Source organism: Salmo trutta, chromosome 15 (assembly GCF_901001165.1).
Source record: "Salmo trutta chromosome 15, fSalTru1.1, whole genome shotgun sequence".
NCBI lineage: Eukaryota > Metazoa > Chordata > Actinopteri > Salmoniformes > Salmonidae > Salmo > Salmo trutta.
Window position 1 is genome coordinate 34,949,700 of NC_042971.1, and position 21,243 is coordinate 34,970,942.

General features: G+C 41.4%; 1 protein-coding gene across 5 annotated transcripts in view; it reads left to right on the forward strand.

Moving 5' to 3' along the window:
- Positions 1-2,958: 2,958 nt before the first annotated feature.
- auts2a (activator of transcription and developmental regulator AUTS2 a) overlaps positions 2,959-21,243 on the forward strand; it is a 471,784-nt gene continuing 453,499 nt past the window's right edge. For all 5 annotated transcript variants that reach the window (XM_029691164.1, XM_029691168.1, XM_029691167.1 and 2 more), the window contains exons 1-2: positions 2,959-3,091; positions 5,219-6,004. In XM_029691164.1, coding sequence (XP_029547024.1) covers positions 5,723-6,004 — 282 coding nt within the window. In that variant the 5' untranslated portion in view covers positions 2,959-3,091; positions 5,219-5,722. The remainder of the gene's footprint in view (positions 3,092-5,218; positions 6,005-21,243) is intronic.

The following is a 21,243-nucleotide window of genomic DNA, read 5'->3' on the forward strand; positions in this document are numbered from 1 at the left end:
CACACTGCTGGTGTTTTGGGCTTTAATCTGATTGATGTTATAATAAGATAATGGTAGGCTATTATCATGAAATGAATAATACCTTATCACCAATAATATTAGATTGAATGGGATTACTCTTTAGTATTAAGATTTGGATTTAGTCTGATGAGAGGTTTTATTTGATGTTTAATCCTATTCATTTATTTCTTAGCACATGGCTTTTTTCAGTGCAGGTTCCATTTGAGCATTCAGAACCCATGACTGACTGGAACAGGAAATCAATAATGTTCAACTGGCATCATGGTGACAACGGCTCCACTGATCCACTGATTGAATATGGAGGATAGGGCTTTGAGCCTTGAACAGAACATCAATACAGAAACCATAGGAACACATGGAGGGATTAATTAATACACTATTCATATATGTAAGTGGAACCACTGAGAAATCTTTAAGAGCTATTACAAGTGGCAAATGAGATGTTTGGGTAATCAAGACTGCGAACGATATTGGTATGATTGACAAATAAGTAATGGAAGTAAATGCTCTTAATTAATTATGGTTTTGAGAATCCATTTCTGCACCTCAGGGAGATTAAAGCAACACTTGGCTTTTCACAGCTCTCTCTTACAAGGTTAGGACAAAAGCTGCTACTCTCATAACAATGTTTGAATATATTGATTATTTGTTGTACCCAAATGATACACTGCATAGACCTGGAATAACTACAACCTTGCATAATCATGTTTGGGACTCTAGGTAGTAGCATATCAACTGAATACATTACTGTGGCCATAATGAAGAAGTTGCTTGGGAGATTCTCAGCATCTTTAGGTTGGGGTTACCGGTAAGCCCAAGCGAGCATGAAACATTGGAGGATTCATCATTGTATATCCTGGGGTAGAATATATGACTTGTATTTAATGTATTTGAGAGGGACTTGTTTAGACCTAAATAAAATAAATTACATGGTTGTCATTTACCTTTGAATAATATAATTGCAATAGTCACCATGATAAGTAATTATTTCATTGTTTTCAATATTCATCATCATTTATCTAATTGGGAAACGTGATCTTTATTTAAAATGTTTTACTCAACTAAATTAGATTTACATGAACTCTGTTTCCACCACCACCCTTGCTGACTTACCTGACCCACCAATGACCAAACACTTCAGATACGTTTTTTATTTTTTTTATTTCACCTTTATTTAACCAGGTAGGCTAGTTGAGAACAAGTTCTCATTTACAACTGCGACCTGGCCAAGGTAAAGGAAAGCAGTTCGACACATACAGCATCACAGAGTAACACATGGAATAAACAAACATACAGTCAATAATACAGTAGAAAAAGTATATATACAGTGTGTGCAAATGAGGTAGGATAAGGGAGGTAAGGCAATAAATAGGCCATGGTGGCGAAGTAATTACAATATAGCAATTAAACAATGGAATGGTAGATGTGCAGTAAAAGTAAAATGTTATGTGACACAGTGTCATGAGACCCGGCCAGTGTTCTTTTTCAGTGGGGATTGACAGGGGAGCAGAGTACAGTGAGATTGTCCCTTTGTCTCTCCCTGGAGAGAACCTAGCCCTGTTACATAACCTGTGTGATAATCTGACACTTAGGTCCATGGTCTGTATGCAAATGATGGATCTGTCAATAGCACTGAATGGGTGTCTGGATGTTAGCAGCATAATGCTCAAAGCTGACTGACTGTCTCTCCCTCTGCCTTTACTCCAGTTCCATATAGTCAAGACACAAGAGCTATAGGGATACAGCAGAGTCGACATTCTGGTGGGAGGGTTTGTCAAATCAAATCAAAGTTTATTTATCATGTGCGCTGAATACAACAGGTGTAGACCTTACAGTGAAATGCTTACTTACAGGCTCTAACCAATAGTGCAAAAAAGGTGGACAATAGTATTAGGTGGACAATAGGTAAGTAAAAAAATAAAAACAACAGTAAAAAGACAGTGAAAAATAACAGTAGCGAGGCTATATATAGTAGCGAGGCTACATACAGACACCGGTTAGTCAGGCTGATTGAGGTAGTATGTATATGTAGATATGGTTAAAGTGACTATGCATATATGATGAACAGAGAGTAGCAGTAGCGTAAAAGAGGGGTTGGCAGGTGGTGGGTGGTGGGACACAATGCAGATAACCCGGTTAGCCAATGTGCGGGAGCACTGGTTGGTCGGGCCAATTGAGGTAGTATGTACATGGATGTATAGTTAGTGACTATGCATATGATAAACAGAGTAGCAGCAGCGTAAAAAGAGGGGGGGGGGGGGGCTACCTGCAAAACGTCCAGGTAGCCATTTGATTACCTGTTCAGGAGTCTTATGGCTTGGGGGTAAAAACTGTTGAGAAGCCTTTTTGTCCTAGACTTGGCATTCCGGTACCGCTTGCCATGCGGTAGTAGAGAGAACAGTCTATGACTGGGGTGGCTGGGGTCTTTGACAATTTGTAGGGCCTTCCTCTGATGATTAATTGATTGTACATGATGTTTGGGATAAGCTACAGGTTTTATATATATATATTTTTTTAAATAGTGGGGGCTCTTTATGTGGTTACGAAGGGCTGGAATTGTCACATAGGGTCACGTAACAAGTGTAAATTCAATAAGATGTATTTTTATGTATTTAAATATACAAATTATTGTTTTGGCAGCTAGGCTGAGAATGTACTGTCCAAATTTTGAGTAGACACGAACACACCTTTTGTGTTATAGTAGGCTAGACATAGAACATTCATAAGTAGGCTATAACTTTATCTGACTTATTACAGAGTTTCAACCGACAACAGTACATGAGCGTATAGTTTTGACCGTTCTCCTTAGTACAACAAAACATACCAGATTCCATTGACAGCACTATTTGCGCCGAGGAAGCGCATACCCTGTAAAGCGGCACTGCGGCATCGCGATATCAATGCGCCCGGTCCCTTCTCCGGGATCCTCAAGCACTGACTGGGAGAGAATAGCGCCTTTGCTTCCTTACGGGATTTATTTGTTAGTTACATTTTTCCTTTTGTTTAATCTTTTATTGACCATTCGTATCCGAATACCAGCGACTTGCCCGGACGGTCCCCACTTGCAAGGGTTTGCATTTCTTGGTTTTGCATGACGTGTCTTGGAGAAAAAGAGGCTTGCTTTGTGTGTTAGTGAAAATAAGCGGAGAGCTGGAGCAGGAGAGGAGGTAGTGCCAGTCTCTGTTGTAGGCTGGACTGGCCACGGAGCGTGAGATATACTGAGAGAGGCAGACAAAAAGGACTGAAGGAAGACAGCAAGATAATGTGATAACAGCACGGAACGAGAAAAGGGAAGGCGAAAGAGCCGAAACAGCTTTTAAACGATTTACTAGAGCTATGTTGTATGCATGTCATTAGGGAAGTGTTGGCACGGGGCATCAGGTTAAAGGGATAGGGACTGGGAAATGGCTTAGGACCGTTATAAGAAAGGCTGAATTTAGCTTCTAAGGCTAAAACAAGGAAAAACTGCAGCATAAACAAGGCTGGGATTTTTGATGGTTTAGATGCGCCCTTATTACGCACCATCCGTCCAAATAAGCCACATTTGCGAGCTAATGTAATGTGCTGATGTGCAACATTTGCCACTTGCAGTCTAGCTGTCTATTGGTATATTACAGGTTTTACTCATGCTACCTTCCATTGCAAACCTTGGACAATTACATCATTCAAAGTTGAAGATGGTGGTTGTCTATGACATATGATTATTATGGTGTGTCTGGTTATGATGGAGCTAGGCAAGGTGTGTTCCTACTGTCTGTCTGTGGAACGGTTCATCCAGCATTGGGAGGGGGTGATGAAATTTGGAGTGGCTTGGATGAGGCTAGACTAGAGCATGCCTGTGCTGTTTGGTGTATTCAATGATGGATAGACTACCGTTTTGGTGATGTCATGTACACTTAGTATCTAAATGGGTTTTGGTATTGTAGATAGTATTCATAGAGTACAGGTTATCTGTATCTTTGACATACAGAGCAGATGAGGAGACTGAGAATTAATGTTTGTGTTAAGGAATGATTGAGATGACAAACTGTTGAATGTGTTGTCATCTGTATGCTGTCTGAAACGCAAACCCTTATGGTTACATTGTAGCATGACTAGAATGTCAATAGGTTAATCATATAGAGTAGCCTATTATGACTGAACACATTAACTTTTGACTTAGGGTGCTCCACATTTAAGTGCTTTAAGACCAATTGTCAGTTAAGGTCTTTGTCATCATACTAGATCTAGGAGAGAGCATTGTTTGGCAGAATCCTCATCTCAAACCCTCAAGGACAGACATAATTCAATATCTAGTGTTGGATGTTACGACCAATGTGTTTATATGGTTTACATGAGATTATCTATTTGAAGAAATTCATTGGAATGTAAAATTGTGACGAAATAAGAATATTCTAAGAATCAATTACATTGTAGAAGTATTGCATAATGGATAGGCCATTCAATAAATAGATTGAAATATGCATAATGACGAACACACTGTGAAAAAAAGACATGGTATACTTAATGAAAAAGGTATTTTCACAGAAATGTACACTGAATCAGGGTTTTATGCACCTATATGGAGAGAGTGTAAATTCTAGGTGGGATTGGAAGTGTTCAAAAAGGCAAGTGTCGTGGTGACTATGAAGTTTAAGTACATTGTCTCACCTCTGGTGAAAGCACAGTGATTTTGGAAATGGAGACATAATAGTATGATGATCAGGCAAGCTGGTGTTCTATATGCAGTGAACAGAAACTGAGATGATAACCACAGCAGGCCTATGTTTAAAAGATCCACATATATAGGAATAGGCTTAACCAAATAGAGAAAATTCCCATACATTATAAATGTAAGAATGCTTATTTCATTAAAAGTACAGGATAAAGTAAAACCACGGGGGAGAACTATAGAGACAGTATTAGAGAAGGAGCACTTTGAAACACATAATGATCTCAGCCACATAATGATTTCAGCATAATGATTATGCATTGTAAAATAAAAAATGACAGTATAGTGAGAAGTCTGAAGCTATATCATAATGAAACATTCATTTATGTTGCATTATGTAGACTGTTCACAACCCCCTGTACCTGTACTGTATTATAATCTTCCTACCTTGAGAGGATGGCTCATTGACTTAATGCATTCGACATTAAGGACTGCTGCTGACTGAACATGTTGCAAATGTATGCTCTCTATCTCTTTGACTTTCAGGAGACAGAGCTGGCTGACTGCAGCATGTGAAGAGGGAGGATTCCTTGAGGAGGATCAGGATGTGGCTTTTTACAATTGGTTCGCCATGGCAAGACATGTCCAGTGATCAGACATTCTTTTCTAGTTGAAGAATTTTCATATTTTTTTTCTCTTTTTGAGTTGACAGTCTGGTTTCCACGTCTAACCGACAATATTACCCTTTGTCTATTAGTGGATTTCATGGACGACCGTTGGGGATCTTTGCTTTGGAACCTGCTGCTGGGCTTTCAATGACTCAATGCATTCTCTACTCCAGCCAATGCCCTTTGGATATTAAATGATCGCTTACTTTTCATTGGATTTCATGCACTGAGTAACTATACGTACTACTTGTTGGATATTGTTAGGAAATATCTGTTGGTATTTCTTTCTGCTGGGAGTTCAACTGTGCCAGTGAGTGCCCTTGACAGGGTTGATTATCTTCTCTGCTAGAGGAGTCTCTAGGTGGGCTTTTCCTCTGAGGAAATGGATGGCCCTCGCTCCAGTGGGCTCCGCAAAAAGAGGAAGTCTAAGTCTGAGAGGGATCGGGGACGAAGATCAAATGGGACAAGGAACAATAACCATGTGAGGGGGGGCTCTGTGGGGATCCGCTTCTGCTCAGATTCGGAGAGGGAGGAAAGAGTCAGGAACCCCTTTTCTTCCCGTCCAAAGCCCCCCAGGAGAAAGAGAAAGGAGTCTACGTCTGCTGAGGAGGACATCATCGATGGCTTTTCTATCTCTGGTTTCATGACGCTGGAGGCGCTGGATGTGAGTAACTCCAGGCTGATGTTACTACTTCTACTCTGGTTGCTTCAATGTGTGATTTTTAGCATTTCCTCTCTGTGTTTTGCCATCTCCTCTAGATTTGGCTGTAAGGCTGTTTTCACATGTAGTCCTCTTTTAAAATAACCAATCTCAGTTCGCTTTGCATTCACACTGTTGCCAGTTCACTTCACCTTTTTGAGGTCTGAGTTCTCTTTGCATTCACATTACTATGTTTAGAAAAGAACCAAGATATCTTTACAACATTCACTCAAAGCACTCTGGGTAAAAGTACAGGACAAAGCCATTCCATCAGAACGCGTTATCGGACAGTTAGATATACTTACTTACGTTTTGGAATCTAATAGATTGCATTTAGTTAAAAGATTAGACATAATTATTGTAATCAGAAGATAATATTAACATGTAAATATATTTGGTAACAGATGAAATACCAGTAGAGTAAATGCAGATTAAATAATGCTGTAGTCTTCATTAAAAATGGTATTCCCTTTAAGATCTAGAATGGATTTTGAACCCTATGTTGTGATTCTCACCAAATATGTTGTCTTCTCACACTATTCAAACCCCACAATCGAATATGAAGCTCTCTTAGCCTGTAAATCAACATATTGCAAACAAATAATCTGAACATTGTGTCAGTACAAAACTCCACACATATTTTGGAATTTCTTGACATTCACTAATCAAAATCCAAAAACAGCATGTTTTTTCTGCGAAACTGCACATCATCCTCGATCTCCAATGTGCAGTGGTGGAAAAAGTACCCAACTGTCATACTTAAGTAAAAGTAAAGATACCTTCATAGAAAATGACTCAAGTCAGTCTACTTGAGTAAAAGTCTAAAACGATTTGGTTTAAAAAGTAAAAGTATAAATCATTTCAAATTCCTTATATTAAGCAAACCAGATGGCACCATTTTCTTGTTTTTTTTATTTTAATTTACGGAAAGCCAGGGGCACACTCCAACACTCAGACATAATTTACAAACAAAGCATGTGTGTTTAGTGAGTCCACCAGATCAGAGGCAGTAGGGAGACCAGGGATGTTCTGTTGATTAGTGCGTGAATTTGACTATTTTCCTGTCCTACTCAGCATTCAAAATGTAACGAGTACTTTTGGGTGTCAAGGAAAATGTATGGAGTAAAAAGTAAAATATTTTCTTAAGGAATGTAGTGAAGTAAAAGGAGTCCAAAATATAAATAGTAAAATAAATTACCAATACCCGCAAAAACGACTTAAGTAGTACTTTACAGTATTTTTACTTAAGTACTTTACACCACTGCCAATGTGAAGGTGCTATGGCCGGGGAAATGGTGTTGCAGTAGTCTAGTGTGTGGTGCGGGAATAATGACAAGCGAACCTGGGGAGCTTTGTGTTCACATTGCCCTTAAAAAGGGAACCAGACAGCGGAATTCAAGTGAACCGAACTCAGATCAGTTCGGTTTCCGTAAGGGGGCTCTTTTAAGGAGTCTGAGTTCCTTTGGAGTGTTCACACTCAACAAAAAATTAAGGGAACTGCACTGAGTTCACAAAAATTGGCTGAAAAGGACCAAGTGTGAAATCACCCTTAATCTCTTGACACTATGTGAAGAGAGGGTTGTTATTGTCTCCAGCCCCAATTGCTGTATCTGTATTGCTGGGCTGGCCTTGCAGTTGGCTGAGCTCTAGCCTGCATATTTCTGTTGTGAGCTGGATTCCAACAGATGTGACGATTCAGCCAAAACGAGACAATTCAGCCAAAGATCTATATCTCTGTCACAGAGCTTGTGTTGTTGAGCAGTATTGTGGATTTGTTTTTATAAGAGCGTGCCAGACAAAGGCTTACAGTAGGAGGAATGGCTTCCAGAGGTTCTAGAAGGTTTCAGAATTCAGAACAGGCCAGTAGTGGAGCTCATGATTATTTATTTGCCTTATTGTCTGTGGAATAAGCTCCTCACATGTACAACAGTATGTATAGCCTAATTAGGAATGTATTAATCATCATTTCATTCCACTTGTTTGAACTTACATCACGTATTCCAAGTCAAACTTTATTTGTCACATGCACAGAATACAACAAGTGTAGACCTTACTGTGAAATGCCTACTTAAAAACCCTTAACCAACAGTGCAGTTCAAATGAACTAAAGTAAAAAATAAGAAAAAGTAGCACAATAACATAACAATGACGAGGCTATATACAGGGAGAACCGGTACCGACTCAGTGTGCAGGGGTACAGGTTAGTTTGTAATTTGTACATGTAGGTAGGGGTGAAGTGACTATACATTGATAATAAACAGTGAGTAGCAGCAGTGTACAAAACAAACGGGGGGGGGGGGGGGGGGTCAATATAATAGTCTGGTGGCCATTTGATTAATTGTTCAGCAGCCTTATGGCTTGGGGGTAGATGCTCTTAAGGAGCCTTTTGGTCCTAGACTTGGTGCTCCGGTACCTCTTGCCGTGCGGTAGCAGAGAAAACAGTCTATGACTTGGGTGACTGGATTCTCTGACAATTTTATGGGCTTTCCTCTGACACCGCCTATTATATAGGTCCTGGATTGCAGGAAGCTTGGCCTCAGTGATGTACTGGGCTGTACGCACTACCCTCTGTAGTGACTTATGGTCAGATGCTGAGAGTTGCAATACCATACCAGGCGGTGATGCAACCGGTCAGCATGCTCTCGAAGGTGCAGCTGTATAACCTTTTGAGGATCTGGGGATCCATGCCAAATCTTTTCAGTCTCCTTGGGGAGATAAGATTTTGTCATGCCTTCTTCACTACTGTCTTGGTGTGTTTGGACCATGATAGTTCGTTGGTGATGTGGACATCAAGGAACTTGAAACTCTCGATACGCTCCACTACAGCCCCGTTGATGTTAATGGGGGCCTGTTCAGCCCGCCTTTTCCTGTAGTCCACGATCATCTCTTTTGTCTTGCTCACATTGAGGGAAAGGTTGTTGTCCTGGCACCACACTGCCAGTTCTCTGACCTCCTCCCAAAAAATCAAATCAAATCAAATTTATTTATATAGCCCTTCGTACATCAGCTGAAATCTCAAAGTGCTGTACAGAAACCCAGCCTAAAACCCCAAACAGCAAGCAATGCATGTGAAAGAAGCACGGTGGCTGGGAAAAACTCCCTAGGAAAAACTCCTGAGAAAGGCCAAAAACCTAGGAAGAAACCTAGAGAGGAACCAGGCTATGAGGGGTGGCCAGTCCTCTTCTGGCTGTGCCGGGTGGATATTATAACAGAACATGGTCAAGATGTTAAAATGTTCGTAAATGACCAGCATGGTCAAATAATAATAATCATAGTAATTGTCGAGGGTGCAACAAGCACGTCCGGTGAACAGGTCAGGGTTCCGTAGCCGCAGGCAGAACAGTTGAAACTGGAGCAGCAGCATGGCCAGGTGGACTGGGGACAGCAAGGAGTCATCATGCCAGGTAGTCCTAGGGCTCAGGTCCTCCGAGAGAAAGAAAGAAAGAAAGAAAGAGAGAATTAGAGAGAGCATATTTACATTCACACAGGACACCGGATAAGACAAGAGAATACTCCAGATGTAACAGACTGACCCTAGCCCCCCGACACATAAACTACTGCAGCATAAATACTGGAGGCTGAGACAGGAGGGATCAGAAGACACTGTGGCCCCATCCGATGATACCCCCGGACAGGGCCAAACAGGCAGGATATAACCCCACCCACTTTGCCAAAGCACAGCCCCCACACCACTAGAGGGATATCTACAACCACCAACTTACCGTCCGAAGACAAGGCCGAGTATAGCCCACAAAGATGTCCGCCACGGCACAACCCAAGGGGGGGGCGCCAACCCAGACAGGAAGACCACGTCAGTGGCTCAACCTACTCAAGTGACGCACCCCTCCCATGGACGGCATGGAAGAACACCAGTAAGTCAGTGACTCAGCCCCTGTAAAAGGGTTAGAGGCAGAGAATCCCAGTGGGAAGAGGGGAACCGACAGGGCAGAGACAGCAAGGGCGGTTCGTTGCTCCAGCCTTTCCGTTCACCTTCACACTCCTGGGCCAGACTATACTTAATCATAGGACCTACTGAAGAGATAAGTCTTCAGTAAAGACTTAAAGGTTGAGACTGAGTCTGCGTCTCTCACATGGGTAGGCAGACCATTCCATAAAAATGGAGCTCTATAGGAGAAAGCCCTACCTCCAGCCGTTTGCTTAGAAATTCTAGGGACAATTAGGAGGCCTGCGTCTTGTGACCGTAGCGTACGTGTAGGTATGTACGGCAGGACCAAAAGGCTGTCTCATTGTTGTCGGTGATCAGGCCTACCACTGTTGTGTCATCAGCAAACTTAATAATGGTGTTGAAGTCGTGCAAAGCCACGCATTCGTGGGTGAACAGGGAGTACAGCAGAGGTCTGAGGAGGAGTCAGTGTGGAGGAGGGGACTAAGTACACACCGCTGAGGGGCCCCAGTGTTGAGGATCAGCGTGGCAGACGTGTTGTTACCTACCCTTACCACCTGGGGGTGGCCCGTCAGGAAGTCCAGGATCCAGTTGCAGAGGGAGGTGTTTAGTCCCTTAGCTTAGTGATGAGCTACGTGGGCACTATGGTGTTGAACATTGAGCTGTAGTCAATGAACAGCATTCTCACATAGGTATTCCTTTTGTCCAGGTGGGAAAGGGCAGTGTGGAGTGCGATTGAGATTGCGTCATCTGTGATTTGTTGGGGCGGTATGCAAATTAGAGTGTGTCTAGGGTATCCGGGAGGATGCTGTTGATGTGAGCCATGACCAGCCTTTCAATTAACTTCATGGCTACCGGGCGGTAATCATTTAGGCAGGTTACCTTCGCTTCCTTGGGCACAGGGACTATGGTGGTCTGCTTGAGGTATTACAGACTCAGTCAGGGAGAGGTTGAAAATGTCAATGAAGACACTTGCCAATTGGTCCACGCATGCTTTGAGTACACGTCCTGGTAATCCATCTGGCCCCGCGGCTTTGTGAATGTTGACCTGTTTAAAGGTCTTGCTCACGTCAGTTACCGAGAGCATTATCACACAGTCATCCCGAACAGCTGGTGCTCTCGTGCATGCTTCAGTGTTGCTTGGCTCGAAGCGAGCATAAAAGCCATTTAGCTCATCTGGTAGGCTCGTGTCACTGGGCAGCTCGTGTCTGTGTTTCCCTTTGTAGTCCGTAATAGTTTTCAAGCCCTGCCACATCTGACAAGTGTCAGAGCCGGTGTAGTAGGATTCAATCTTAATCCTGTATTGACGCTTTGCTTGTTTGATAGTTCATCTGAGGGCATAGTGGGATTTCTTATAAGTGTTTATGATTTGTGTCCCACTCCTTGAAAGCGGCAGCTCTAGCCTTTAGCTCGATGCGGATCTTGCCTGTAATTCATGGCTTCTGGTTGGGATATGTACTCCGTAATCATAGAACTCGGGAGAACTAGCAATATGAAAAAAACTGGTAAATGCCAAATTTGATAAATATTGCACATTAACTGCTACGTAATGTGCTCATTATGGTCTCACACAACGTATTTGTGCTTCTTGTAAAAAAGAAGAAACAACAAGCAATGACATTGTATTGCAATGTTGTGTTGATTCAGACATGATTGTAAGTCCTGTGGGGACGATGTCGTCGATGCAGTTATTGATGAAGCCGATGACTGAGGTGGTGTACTACTCAATGCCATTGGATGAATCCTGTAACATATTCCAGTCTGTGCTAGCAAAACAGTCCTGTAGCATCCACGTCATCTGACCTTCCATATTGAGCGAGTCACTGGTACCTCCTGCTTTCATTTTTGCTTGTAAGCAGGAATCAGGAGGATAGAATTATGGTCAGATATTCCAAATTGAGACCGGGGGAGAGCTTTGTATGCATCTCTGTGTGTGAAGTAAAGGTGGTCTAGAGTTTTTTTTTTCCCCCTCTGGTTGAATATGTGACATGCTGGTGAAAATTTGGTAAAACGGATTTAAGTTTGCCTGCATTAAAGGCCCCGGCAACTAGGATCGCCACTTCTGGATGAGCATTTTCTTGTTTGCTTATGGCCTTATAGAGTTGGTTGAGTGCAGTCTTAGTGCCAGCATCGATCTGTGCTGGTAAATAGACGGCTGCGAATAATATAGATGAGAACTCTCTTGGTAGATAGTGTGGTCTACAGCTTATCATAAGGTACTCTACCTCAGGCGAGCAATACCTCGAGACTTCTTTAATATTAGACATTGCGCACCGGCTGTTACTGACAAAAAGACACACACCCCCACCCCTCGTCTTACCAGATGTAGCATCTCTGTTCTGCCGGTGCATGGAAAATCCTGCCAGCTCTATATTTTCTGTGTCGTCGTTCAGCCACGACTCGGTGGAACATAAGATATTACAGTTCTTAATGTCCCGTTGGTAGGGTAATCGTAGGTCATCCAATTATTGCATGTTAGCAAGAAGAACGGAAGGCAGTGGGAGTTTACTCGCTCTTCTACGGATTCTCAATTGGCAGCCCGATCTGCTTCCTCTTTTCCTTCGTCTTTTCTTCACGCAAATGACGGGAATTTGGGCCTGTTCCCGGGAGAGCAGTATATCCTTCTCGTCGGACTCGCTAAAGCAATCCTCTTCTTATTACAATGTTAACTACAGTTGAAGTCGGAAGTTTACATACACTTAGGTTGGAATCATTAAAACTCGTTTTTCAACCACTCCACAAATTTCTTGTTAACAAACTATAGTTTTGGCAAGTCGGTTAGGGCATCTACTTTGTGCATGACACAAGTAATTTTTCCAACTATGGTTTACAGACAGATTATTTCACTTATAATTCACTGTATCACAATTCCAGTTGGTCAGAAGTTTACATACACTAAGTTGACTGTGCCTTTAAACAGCTTGGAAAATGCCAGAAAATGATGTCATGGCTTTAGAAGCCTCTGATTGTTTAATTGACGTCATTTGAGTCAATTGGAGGTGTACCTGTGGATGTATTTCAAAGCCTACCTTCAAACTCAGTGCCTTTTTGCTTGACATCATGGAAAAATCAAAAGAAATCAGCCAAGACTTCAGAAAAAGAATTGTAGACCTTCACAAGTCTGGTTCATCCTTGGGAGCAATTTCCAAACCCCTGAAGGTACCACGTTCATCTGTACAAACAATAGTACGCAAGTATAAACACCATGGGACCACGCAGCTGTCGTACCGCTCAGAAGGAGACGCATTCTGTCTCCTACAGATGAACGTACTTTGGTGCAAAAGTGCAAATCAATCCCAGAACAACAGCAAAGGACCTTGTGAAGATGCATGAGGAAACAGGTACAAAGTATCTATATCCACAATAAAACAAGTCCTATATCGACATAATCTGAAAGGCCGCTCAGCAAGGAAGAAGCCACTGCTCCAAAACCACCATAAAAAAGCCAGACTATGGTTTGCAACTGCACATAGGGACAACGATCGAACTTTTTTGAGAAATGTCCTCTGGTCTGATGTATCAAAAATGGAACTGTTTGGCCATAATGACCATAGTTATGTTTGGAGGAAAAAGGGGGAGGCTTGCAAGCCGAAGAACACCATCCCAACCGTGAAGCACGGGGGTGGCAGCATCATGTTGTGGGGATGCTTTGCTGCAGGAGGGACTGGTGCACCTCACAAAATAGATGGCATCATGAGGAACAGAAATTATGTGGATATATTGAAGCAATATCTCAAGACATCAGTCAGGAAGTTAAAGCTTGGTTGCAAATGGGTCTTCCAAATGGACAATGACCCTAAGCATACTTCCAAAGTTGTGGCAAAATGCTTAAGGACAACAAAGTCAAGGTATTGGAATGGCCATCACAAAGCACAGACCTCAATCCTATAGAAGATTTGTGGGCAGAACTGAAAAAGCGTGTGCGAGCAAGGAAGCATACAATCCTGACTCAGTTACACCAGCTCTGTCAGGAGGAATGGGCCAAAATTCACCCAACTTATTGTGGGAAGCTTGTGGAAGGCTACCAGAAACGTTTTACCCAATTTAAAGGCAATGCTACCAAATACTAATTGAGTGTATGTAAACTTCTGACCCACTGGGAATGTGATGATAGAAATATAAGCTGAAATAAATCATTCTCACTACTATTATTCTTAAAATAAAGTGGTGATCCTAACTGACCTAAAACAGGGCATTTTTACTAGGATTAAATGTCAGGAATTGTGAAAAACTGAGTTTAAATGTATTAGGCTAAGGTGTATGTAAACTTCCGACTTCAACTGTATGTCACCAAATATATGTTACATTATATCATCACTGTAGGCCTATACTTGTGTTGTGACTTGTGAGCCTTAAGTCATGGATTCCTTTCCTACTACTCCTCTGCAGTATGTTTTTCCTACAAAATCTGTGTGCTTTGTCGTGTAAATCAAAACCTATACATACATTACAACAACATTAGCTTTCCTAACAGGTTAGATGAAGTAAGCTGTAAGAACCAAGTGGGCAAAACCTGGCTTAAAAGACGTCAGTATGATGTATTTTTATAACGTCTTATTCTGGTTGGAAAATTACTTTTTTCAACAACAAAAAATAATTTGACTTATTATTACTGACCAGAATATGCCGTCTTTTTCTGACCACCATAATATTTGTGACCTCTGTCTGACCTGCTGGTCATAATTCTGACCACTATATTATGTGCTATATTATGTAGCCTACTAGTCATAGTGTCATAGTGACTACAGCTTATTTCTTGCACTTTTAGAAAAAAGGGTACCAAAAGGTTTCATCGGCTGTCTCTATAGAATAACCATTTTCGGTTCCAAGGAAAAGACGTTTTGGTTCCACGTAGAACCATTTTGGTTTCCATGTAGAACCCTCTGTGGAAAGGGTCCTACATAAAACCCAAAAGGGTTCTACCTGAAACCAAACAGGGTTCTTCAATGTGTTCTCCTTTGGGGACAGCCGAATAACCCTTTTAGGTTCTAGATAGCACTGTATAAAGTATTGCAGAGGATGAAGTTGGATATTGAAAACATTGTTCATTACATTTCTGTTTCCATAGTCACCAATTTCAGTTAATCTGCAACATTCTTTCTTACCTTTTAAAATAGATCAAGCAATTGCAAAACAAATCTACATAACCATTTTTTGCACATCCGCATACATTTGTTTCATAATTCACCCACAGACATTACATGCCTAGAAAGACTTGGACACAAGAGTATAAGCTCATTTCTTTTTTCTTTTTTATTAATGCAAGGATTCTAGGAAAAGCGGGACAATCTCTACTTTTTAAAATGATTTGTCTTAATATTAACAACATTTGACGTATATATTTTGATAGACCAAAGCATCAGCTATCAGACCATTTGAAGAGTGATTAGAAAAGAACAGAGAAAAGACAAAACGACTGAAGGAGGGTATTATCTGTCATTATCACAGACTTTGTGAATCCTCGGAGAGGATACCATTTTCTTGTCCTTAAGCGCCACAGGGTAGTATGCTGACAACTGACACCTCTCCTTTGCACCTTCTCAGTTCTGCCTCACACTTGCTCTGCGTCTGGGTAGCACTGTCAGCATCATCCCCCATAAGGGCCCTCTTGAAGAGTTCTGTGATGGGTCAGATCTGCAGTGAAGAGAATTAGCGCATACAATTTTATCAATTTGAGATTGAAAAAAAACTTGAAAAGGAGGACATTCCTGAATACATTTTGTGGGCTAAACTGGCTAAAAGTATTTCCATGGTACTAGTTGAAGAGTGTTGTGGCAGTTATAGAGATTTCTTAAAATAAGAGCAACTTGCTCATATACATACTTTGCGTTGTCCTCCACCACGGCGGTCAGGGGCATATTTGAGGACTTTCCTCAGGGCCCCAACACATCAACCTCCTGAGTTTTGTGGCTTTTCATGACACTTACTGTAAACACAAAAAGAGAATAAAATACATTTACGATTGGCATATTGTGGGCATGCAGGACAAAACAGAACAGTAACGCACAGTAAAATAAAACAGTCAGAATCTACAAGAAAACTCTCATTGTGTATGTCAAATGTCTCAGCTGCTCACTTACTTACCAATTACAATGGAGCACACAACACACGAGTGGTAGCAAAGGCATGTTTGCTCCTCTGTCCCTTCATATTAAAGTGGGACAATAATTAATTGGTCATTAATCTGCAACATTTTAAGAAGAGGATATAAAAATTAGACAGTAGTTGGATAATGAAAATGTTTAACCCCTCTCTAAATGACCGCTCCAAAATCCTAAAGACATTGTCCCGGACAGACAATTGAGGACAGCTTTGTCCCAATTGAGGACAGCTTTGCAGTCTTAAAAAAATACTGTATAAAGACTGTGCAAAAATTCAAGTATGTGTAGAGAGACAAAAAATAGACTCTTTCTCTTTTTCAAAAGTTATGTGTCTTTCATCTCATTCCCGCAACCAACATGAAGATAATGTGCATACCAATTACTTCCTTTTGTCCTCATTGGTGAGGCTGTCCTCCCATGACCTCAAACTCACTAAGGCCGTCAGCTGGATCTAAAGCTATACTGAACAAAAATATAAATGCAACGTGTAAAGTGTTGGTCCCATGTTTCATGAGCTTAAATAAAAAAATCGCAGAAATGTTCCATACGTGCAAAAAGCTTATTTCTCTCAAATTGTGTGCACAAATTTGTTTACATCCCAGTTAGTGAGCATTTCTCCTTTGCCAAGATAATCCATCCATCTGACAGGTGTGGAATATCAAGAAGCTGATTAAATGGCATGATCATTACACAGGTGCACCTTGTGCTGGGGACAATAAAAGGCCACTCTAAAATGTGCAGTTTTGTCACACAACACAATGCCACAGATGTCTCAAGTTTTGAGGGAGGGTGCAATTGGCATGCTGACTGCAGGAATGTCCACCAGAGCTGTTGCCAAAGAATTGAATGTTAATTTGTTTTTACCATAATCCACCTCCAATGTCGTTTAAGATAACTTGGCAGTACGTCCAACTGGCCTCACAACCGCAGACCACGTGTAACCACGTGTAACCACGCCAGCCCAGGACCTCCACATCCAGCTTCTTCAACTGCGGGATTGTCTGAAACCAACCACCTGGAGAGCTGATGAAACTGTGGGTTTAAACAACTGAAGAATTTCTGCACAATCTGTCAGAAACCGTCTCAGGGAAGCTCATCTACGTGCTTGTCATCCTCACCAGGGTCTTGACCTGACAGCAGTTCGGCGTTGTAACCGACTTCTTCAGTGGGCAAATGCTTACCTTCGATGGCCACTGGCACGCTGGAGAAGTGTGCTCTTCATAGATGAATACCGGTTTCAACTTCACTGGGCAGATGGCGTTGTATGGGCGAGCGGTTTGCTGATGTCAACTTAGTGAACAGAGAGCCCCATGGTGGTGGGGGGGTTATGGTATGGGCAGGCATAAGCTATGGATAAAGAACACAATTGCATTTTATCGATGGCAATTTGAATGCACGGAGAAACCGTGATGAGATCCTGAAGCCCATTGTTGTGCCATTCATCCACCGCCATCACCTCATGTTTCAGCATGATAATGCATGGCCCCATTTCGCAAGGATTTGTACACAATTCCTGGAAGCTGAAAATGTCCCTGTTCTTCCATGGCCTGCATACTCACCAGACATCACCCATTGAGCATGTTTGGGATGCTCTGGATCGATGTGTACGAGAGTGTGTTCCAGTTCCCGCCAACATCCAGAAACTTCGCACAGCCATTGAAGAGGAGTGGGACAACATTCCACAGGCCACAATCAACAGCCTGATCAACTTTCTGCGAAGGAGATGTTGCTCTGCATGAGACAAATGCGGGTCACACCAGATACTGACTGGTTTTCTGATCCACGCCCCTAACTATTTTAAAAGGTATTTGTGACCAACAGATGCATATCTGTAATCTTAGTCATGTGAAATCCATAGATTAGGGCCTAATGAATTCATTTCAATGAACTGATTTCCTTATATGAACTGTAACTCTTAGAAACTTGTGTTTTATATTTTTGTTCAGTGTAAATCTGTGTCACCTGTAGTTGTTTTTCTGTTCTCTAACTGTTCAATTCTGCTCCTTAAATCGGTCAATAAATACAGGACCCTTTTCTGAAACCCTTACAAAAAAGAAATACATTATTTGCTTATTTGTTGTGCCATTTCAATTTCAGGGAAGACTTAAATATGATATGCAGTTCTTACTTTCAGTAGACATTAGAATGTTGCCTCTGAGCGCAAAAGACGACCTGCAACAATTATTCGCCCATCAGAAAATGGGTTTTTGTTTTGATAGGCCTATGATCCCAGCGTCTCATACACGTGATGAATTCTGAAGTTGAAACGTTTGTGATGCAGGAATAATTGCACTGGGGAACATACAGCATACCGTGTGGAGGCCTATTTCCATTCATCATATGTATTATTTTTGCTAAGCACCGCTTCTTCAATTCTTTTGGATACCTTTCTATGCTCATGCGTGTCCCCAAAGGCAAGACCTGAATTATTGCATTTTGACAGAAAATGTATTTTGACTGAACCGAAATTGATAGCCTAAATGTATGTGGACCTAAATGTGAGTTTTTCTTCTGCCACATTTAAAATGTACTTGTGAAGAGGCGACTCCGGGATGCTGGCCTTCTAGGCAGAGTTCTTCTATCCAGTGTCTGTGTTCTTTTGCCCATCTTAATCTTTTCTTTTAATTGGCCAGTCTGATATATGGCTTGTTCTTTGCAAATCTGCCTAGAAGGCCAGCACCCCGGCGTCGCCTCTTCACTGTTGATGTTGAGGCCGGTGTTTTGCGGGTACTATTTAATGAAGCTGCCAGTTGAGGACTTGTGAGGTGTCTGTTTCTCAAACTAGACACTCTAATGTACTTATCCTTTTGCTCAGTTTTGCACCGAGGCCTCCCACTCCTCTTTCTATTCTGGTTAGTGCCAGTTTGCGCTGTTCTGTGAAGGGAGTAGTACACAGCGTTGTACGAGAACTTCAGTTTCTTGGCAATTTCTCACATGGAATAGCCTTCATTTCTCAGAACAAGAATAGACTGATGAGTTTCAGAAGAAAGGTCTTTGTTTCTGTCCATTTTGAGCCTGTAATCGAACCCACAAATGCTGACGCTCCAGATACTCAACTAGTCTAAAGAAGGCCAGTTTTATTGCTTCTTTAATAAGGACAACAGTTTTCAGCTGTGCTAACATACCTGCAAAAGGGTTTTCTAATGATCAATTAGCCTTTTAAAATGCTAAACTTTGATTAGCTAACACAACGTGCCATTGCAAAACAGGAGGGGTGGTTGCTGATAATGGGCCTATGTAGATATTCCATAAAAAATCTGCCATTTCCAATCACAATAGTCATTTACAACATTAACAATGTCTACACTGTATTTCTGATCAATTTGATGTTATTTTAATGGACAAAAAATGTGCGTTTCTTTCAAAAACAAGGACATTTCTAAGTGACCCCAAACTTTTGAAATGTAGTGTATGTTGTAGCTTAGAGCCTATTTCACATCATCTGAGGGGTTTGTGTTGTGCCCGCCATCGGTTGAGACACTGCATGCTCTTAAATATAGGGTGGGTGTCTTGTTTTGGCTGATACATGTACTAAAATGGGAATAAAATTGAAATGTCAACTTTCAAATGGTACCACAAAGATGGATGGAGGTCCACACATCAGAGAATGTTGACCTGAATGGGAATGTCAATTGTTTTAAATTATGCAATCTTTCATAGGAAACCTATTGAAGTATCTGAGATATATAGATAATAGAACACACATTCCCATTTCTTGTCATTAGGTGGTGTGTGTACCGGTGGCCATTTTTGTGGTAGTATTCTGTAGTAAATAGTTCAACTAAATTTCAATGGTGTACCAGCTAAATTGCGGTGGTTTGAAGGGATAGGTAAATTCTATGATTGAAATGACACCCACCCCGTATTCAAGAGTAAGCTGTGTCTCCACTGATGGTGGCACAACATAAACACCTCAAATATGCAAATTAGGGTCTAATATGCAACATATGCGAAAATGTATTTTTGGGGGAGTTTACATGTTTTAAGATAATTAACGTTAAAGGCTAAAAAAATAAAACCATTTAGTCTGACAAGCCTTTGTGAAAGCTTTTAAATGATGTCAAACTCAATCGTTAATCTTTTCCAATGATGAAGACATGGATGTCTCATGGTAGGGTGAGGTATGCAAAATGGGTCAACTTTGAGTACCTCTATCACCTGAATGTTTTGGCATTTTGGTATAAAAAGCCACTTTCTGACCACTTCTACCATGGGAAAAGGTGCAACGCTGCCTCACCATTAAAAATGCATTGTTTTATTTAAGCATGGTTAAAAGATGAAAGTTTCAGCTTTCGATGGGCTTCATCAGAATCTTTTCCTTTTTCAATGATTTCAATGATTTTTGGGTGCACCTCGACTCACATTGGTTGAGCGCCCTCCACTTCTTTCCACTTCTACCATGGGCAAATATGTATGGTGTTTTATGTTCAAATCAAAAGGGGTGCGGTCAAAAAGTGATTGAAATCAAATGGAACGACCCGATAGCATTGCACTCTTTCTCCAGGGGGCTTTGTATAAGTGCAGGGTAAATCCTTTGTCTACACAGGAGAGACATTACTGATAGTATTCTACCTTAATACTTTACTGGAGAAGTTACTTCTCGATACCACTCAGTCACTATGTATCCCCACAGTTCCCCATTCATTCTTTGTCGTGTCGGTGAATAGCCTACATTCCCTACAGAGTAATGTTTTTCTCCCCACACCAAACCCTTTTTGGTTTCAATTTGAGAGGGAATTGCACAGCATCAATATGCGAAGGCAGCTCTCTAGTCTCAAATGCATTCAGAAAGGTGTTCTGTTCTCATTCATTGAACCAGACCATTGAAATCAAGATGTTCCACCTGCACATACAGCAGCTGTCCTTTACAAGTGAACTATCTGAGGCAGGCGTAAGGCGTTCTATTAAGCCTGCTGCCTCGTGCCTATTGAGAGAGGAAAAGGGAGGCTTGAGCTAGCAGTTGTGTGTAACAACGAACACTGAGAAATTACGAAATGATTAAGCTCTATCTCTAAAACCCTGATCCCACTGCACTAAACTGCAGTGTAATCGTTCCCTTGTCTTCTTTCCCCACCCCAATTCAATATTACTCAATGACTGCACCGCCAGCTGACGCTGTAAAACCACATTACTTGTTCATTGTGTTGTAGGCTTTTCATCCGAACACACACGCTAATCTTCATTTGGTCAAGACCAAT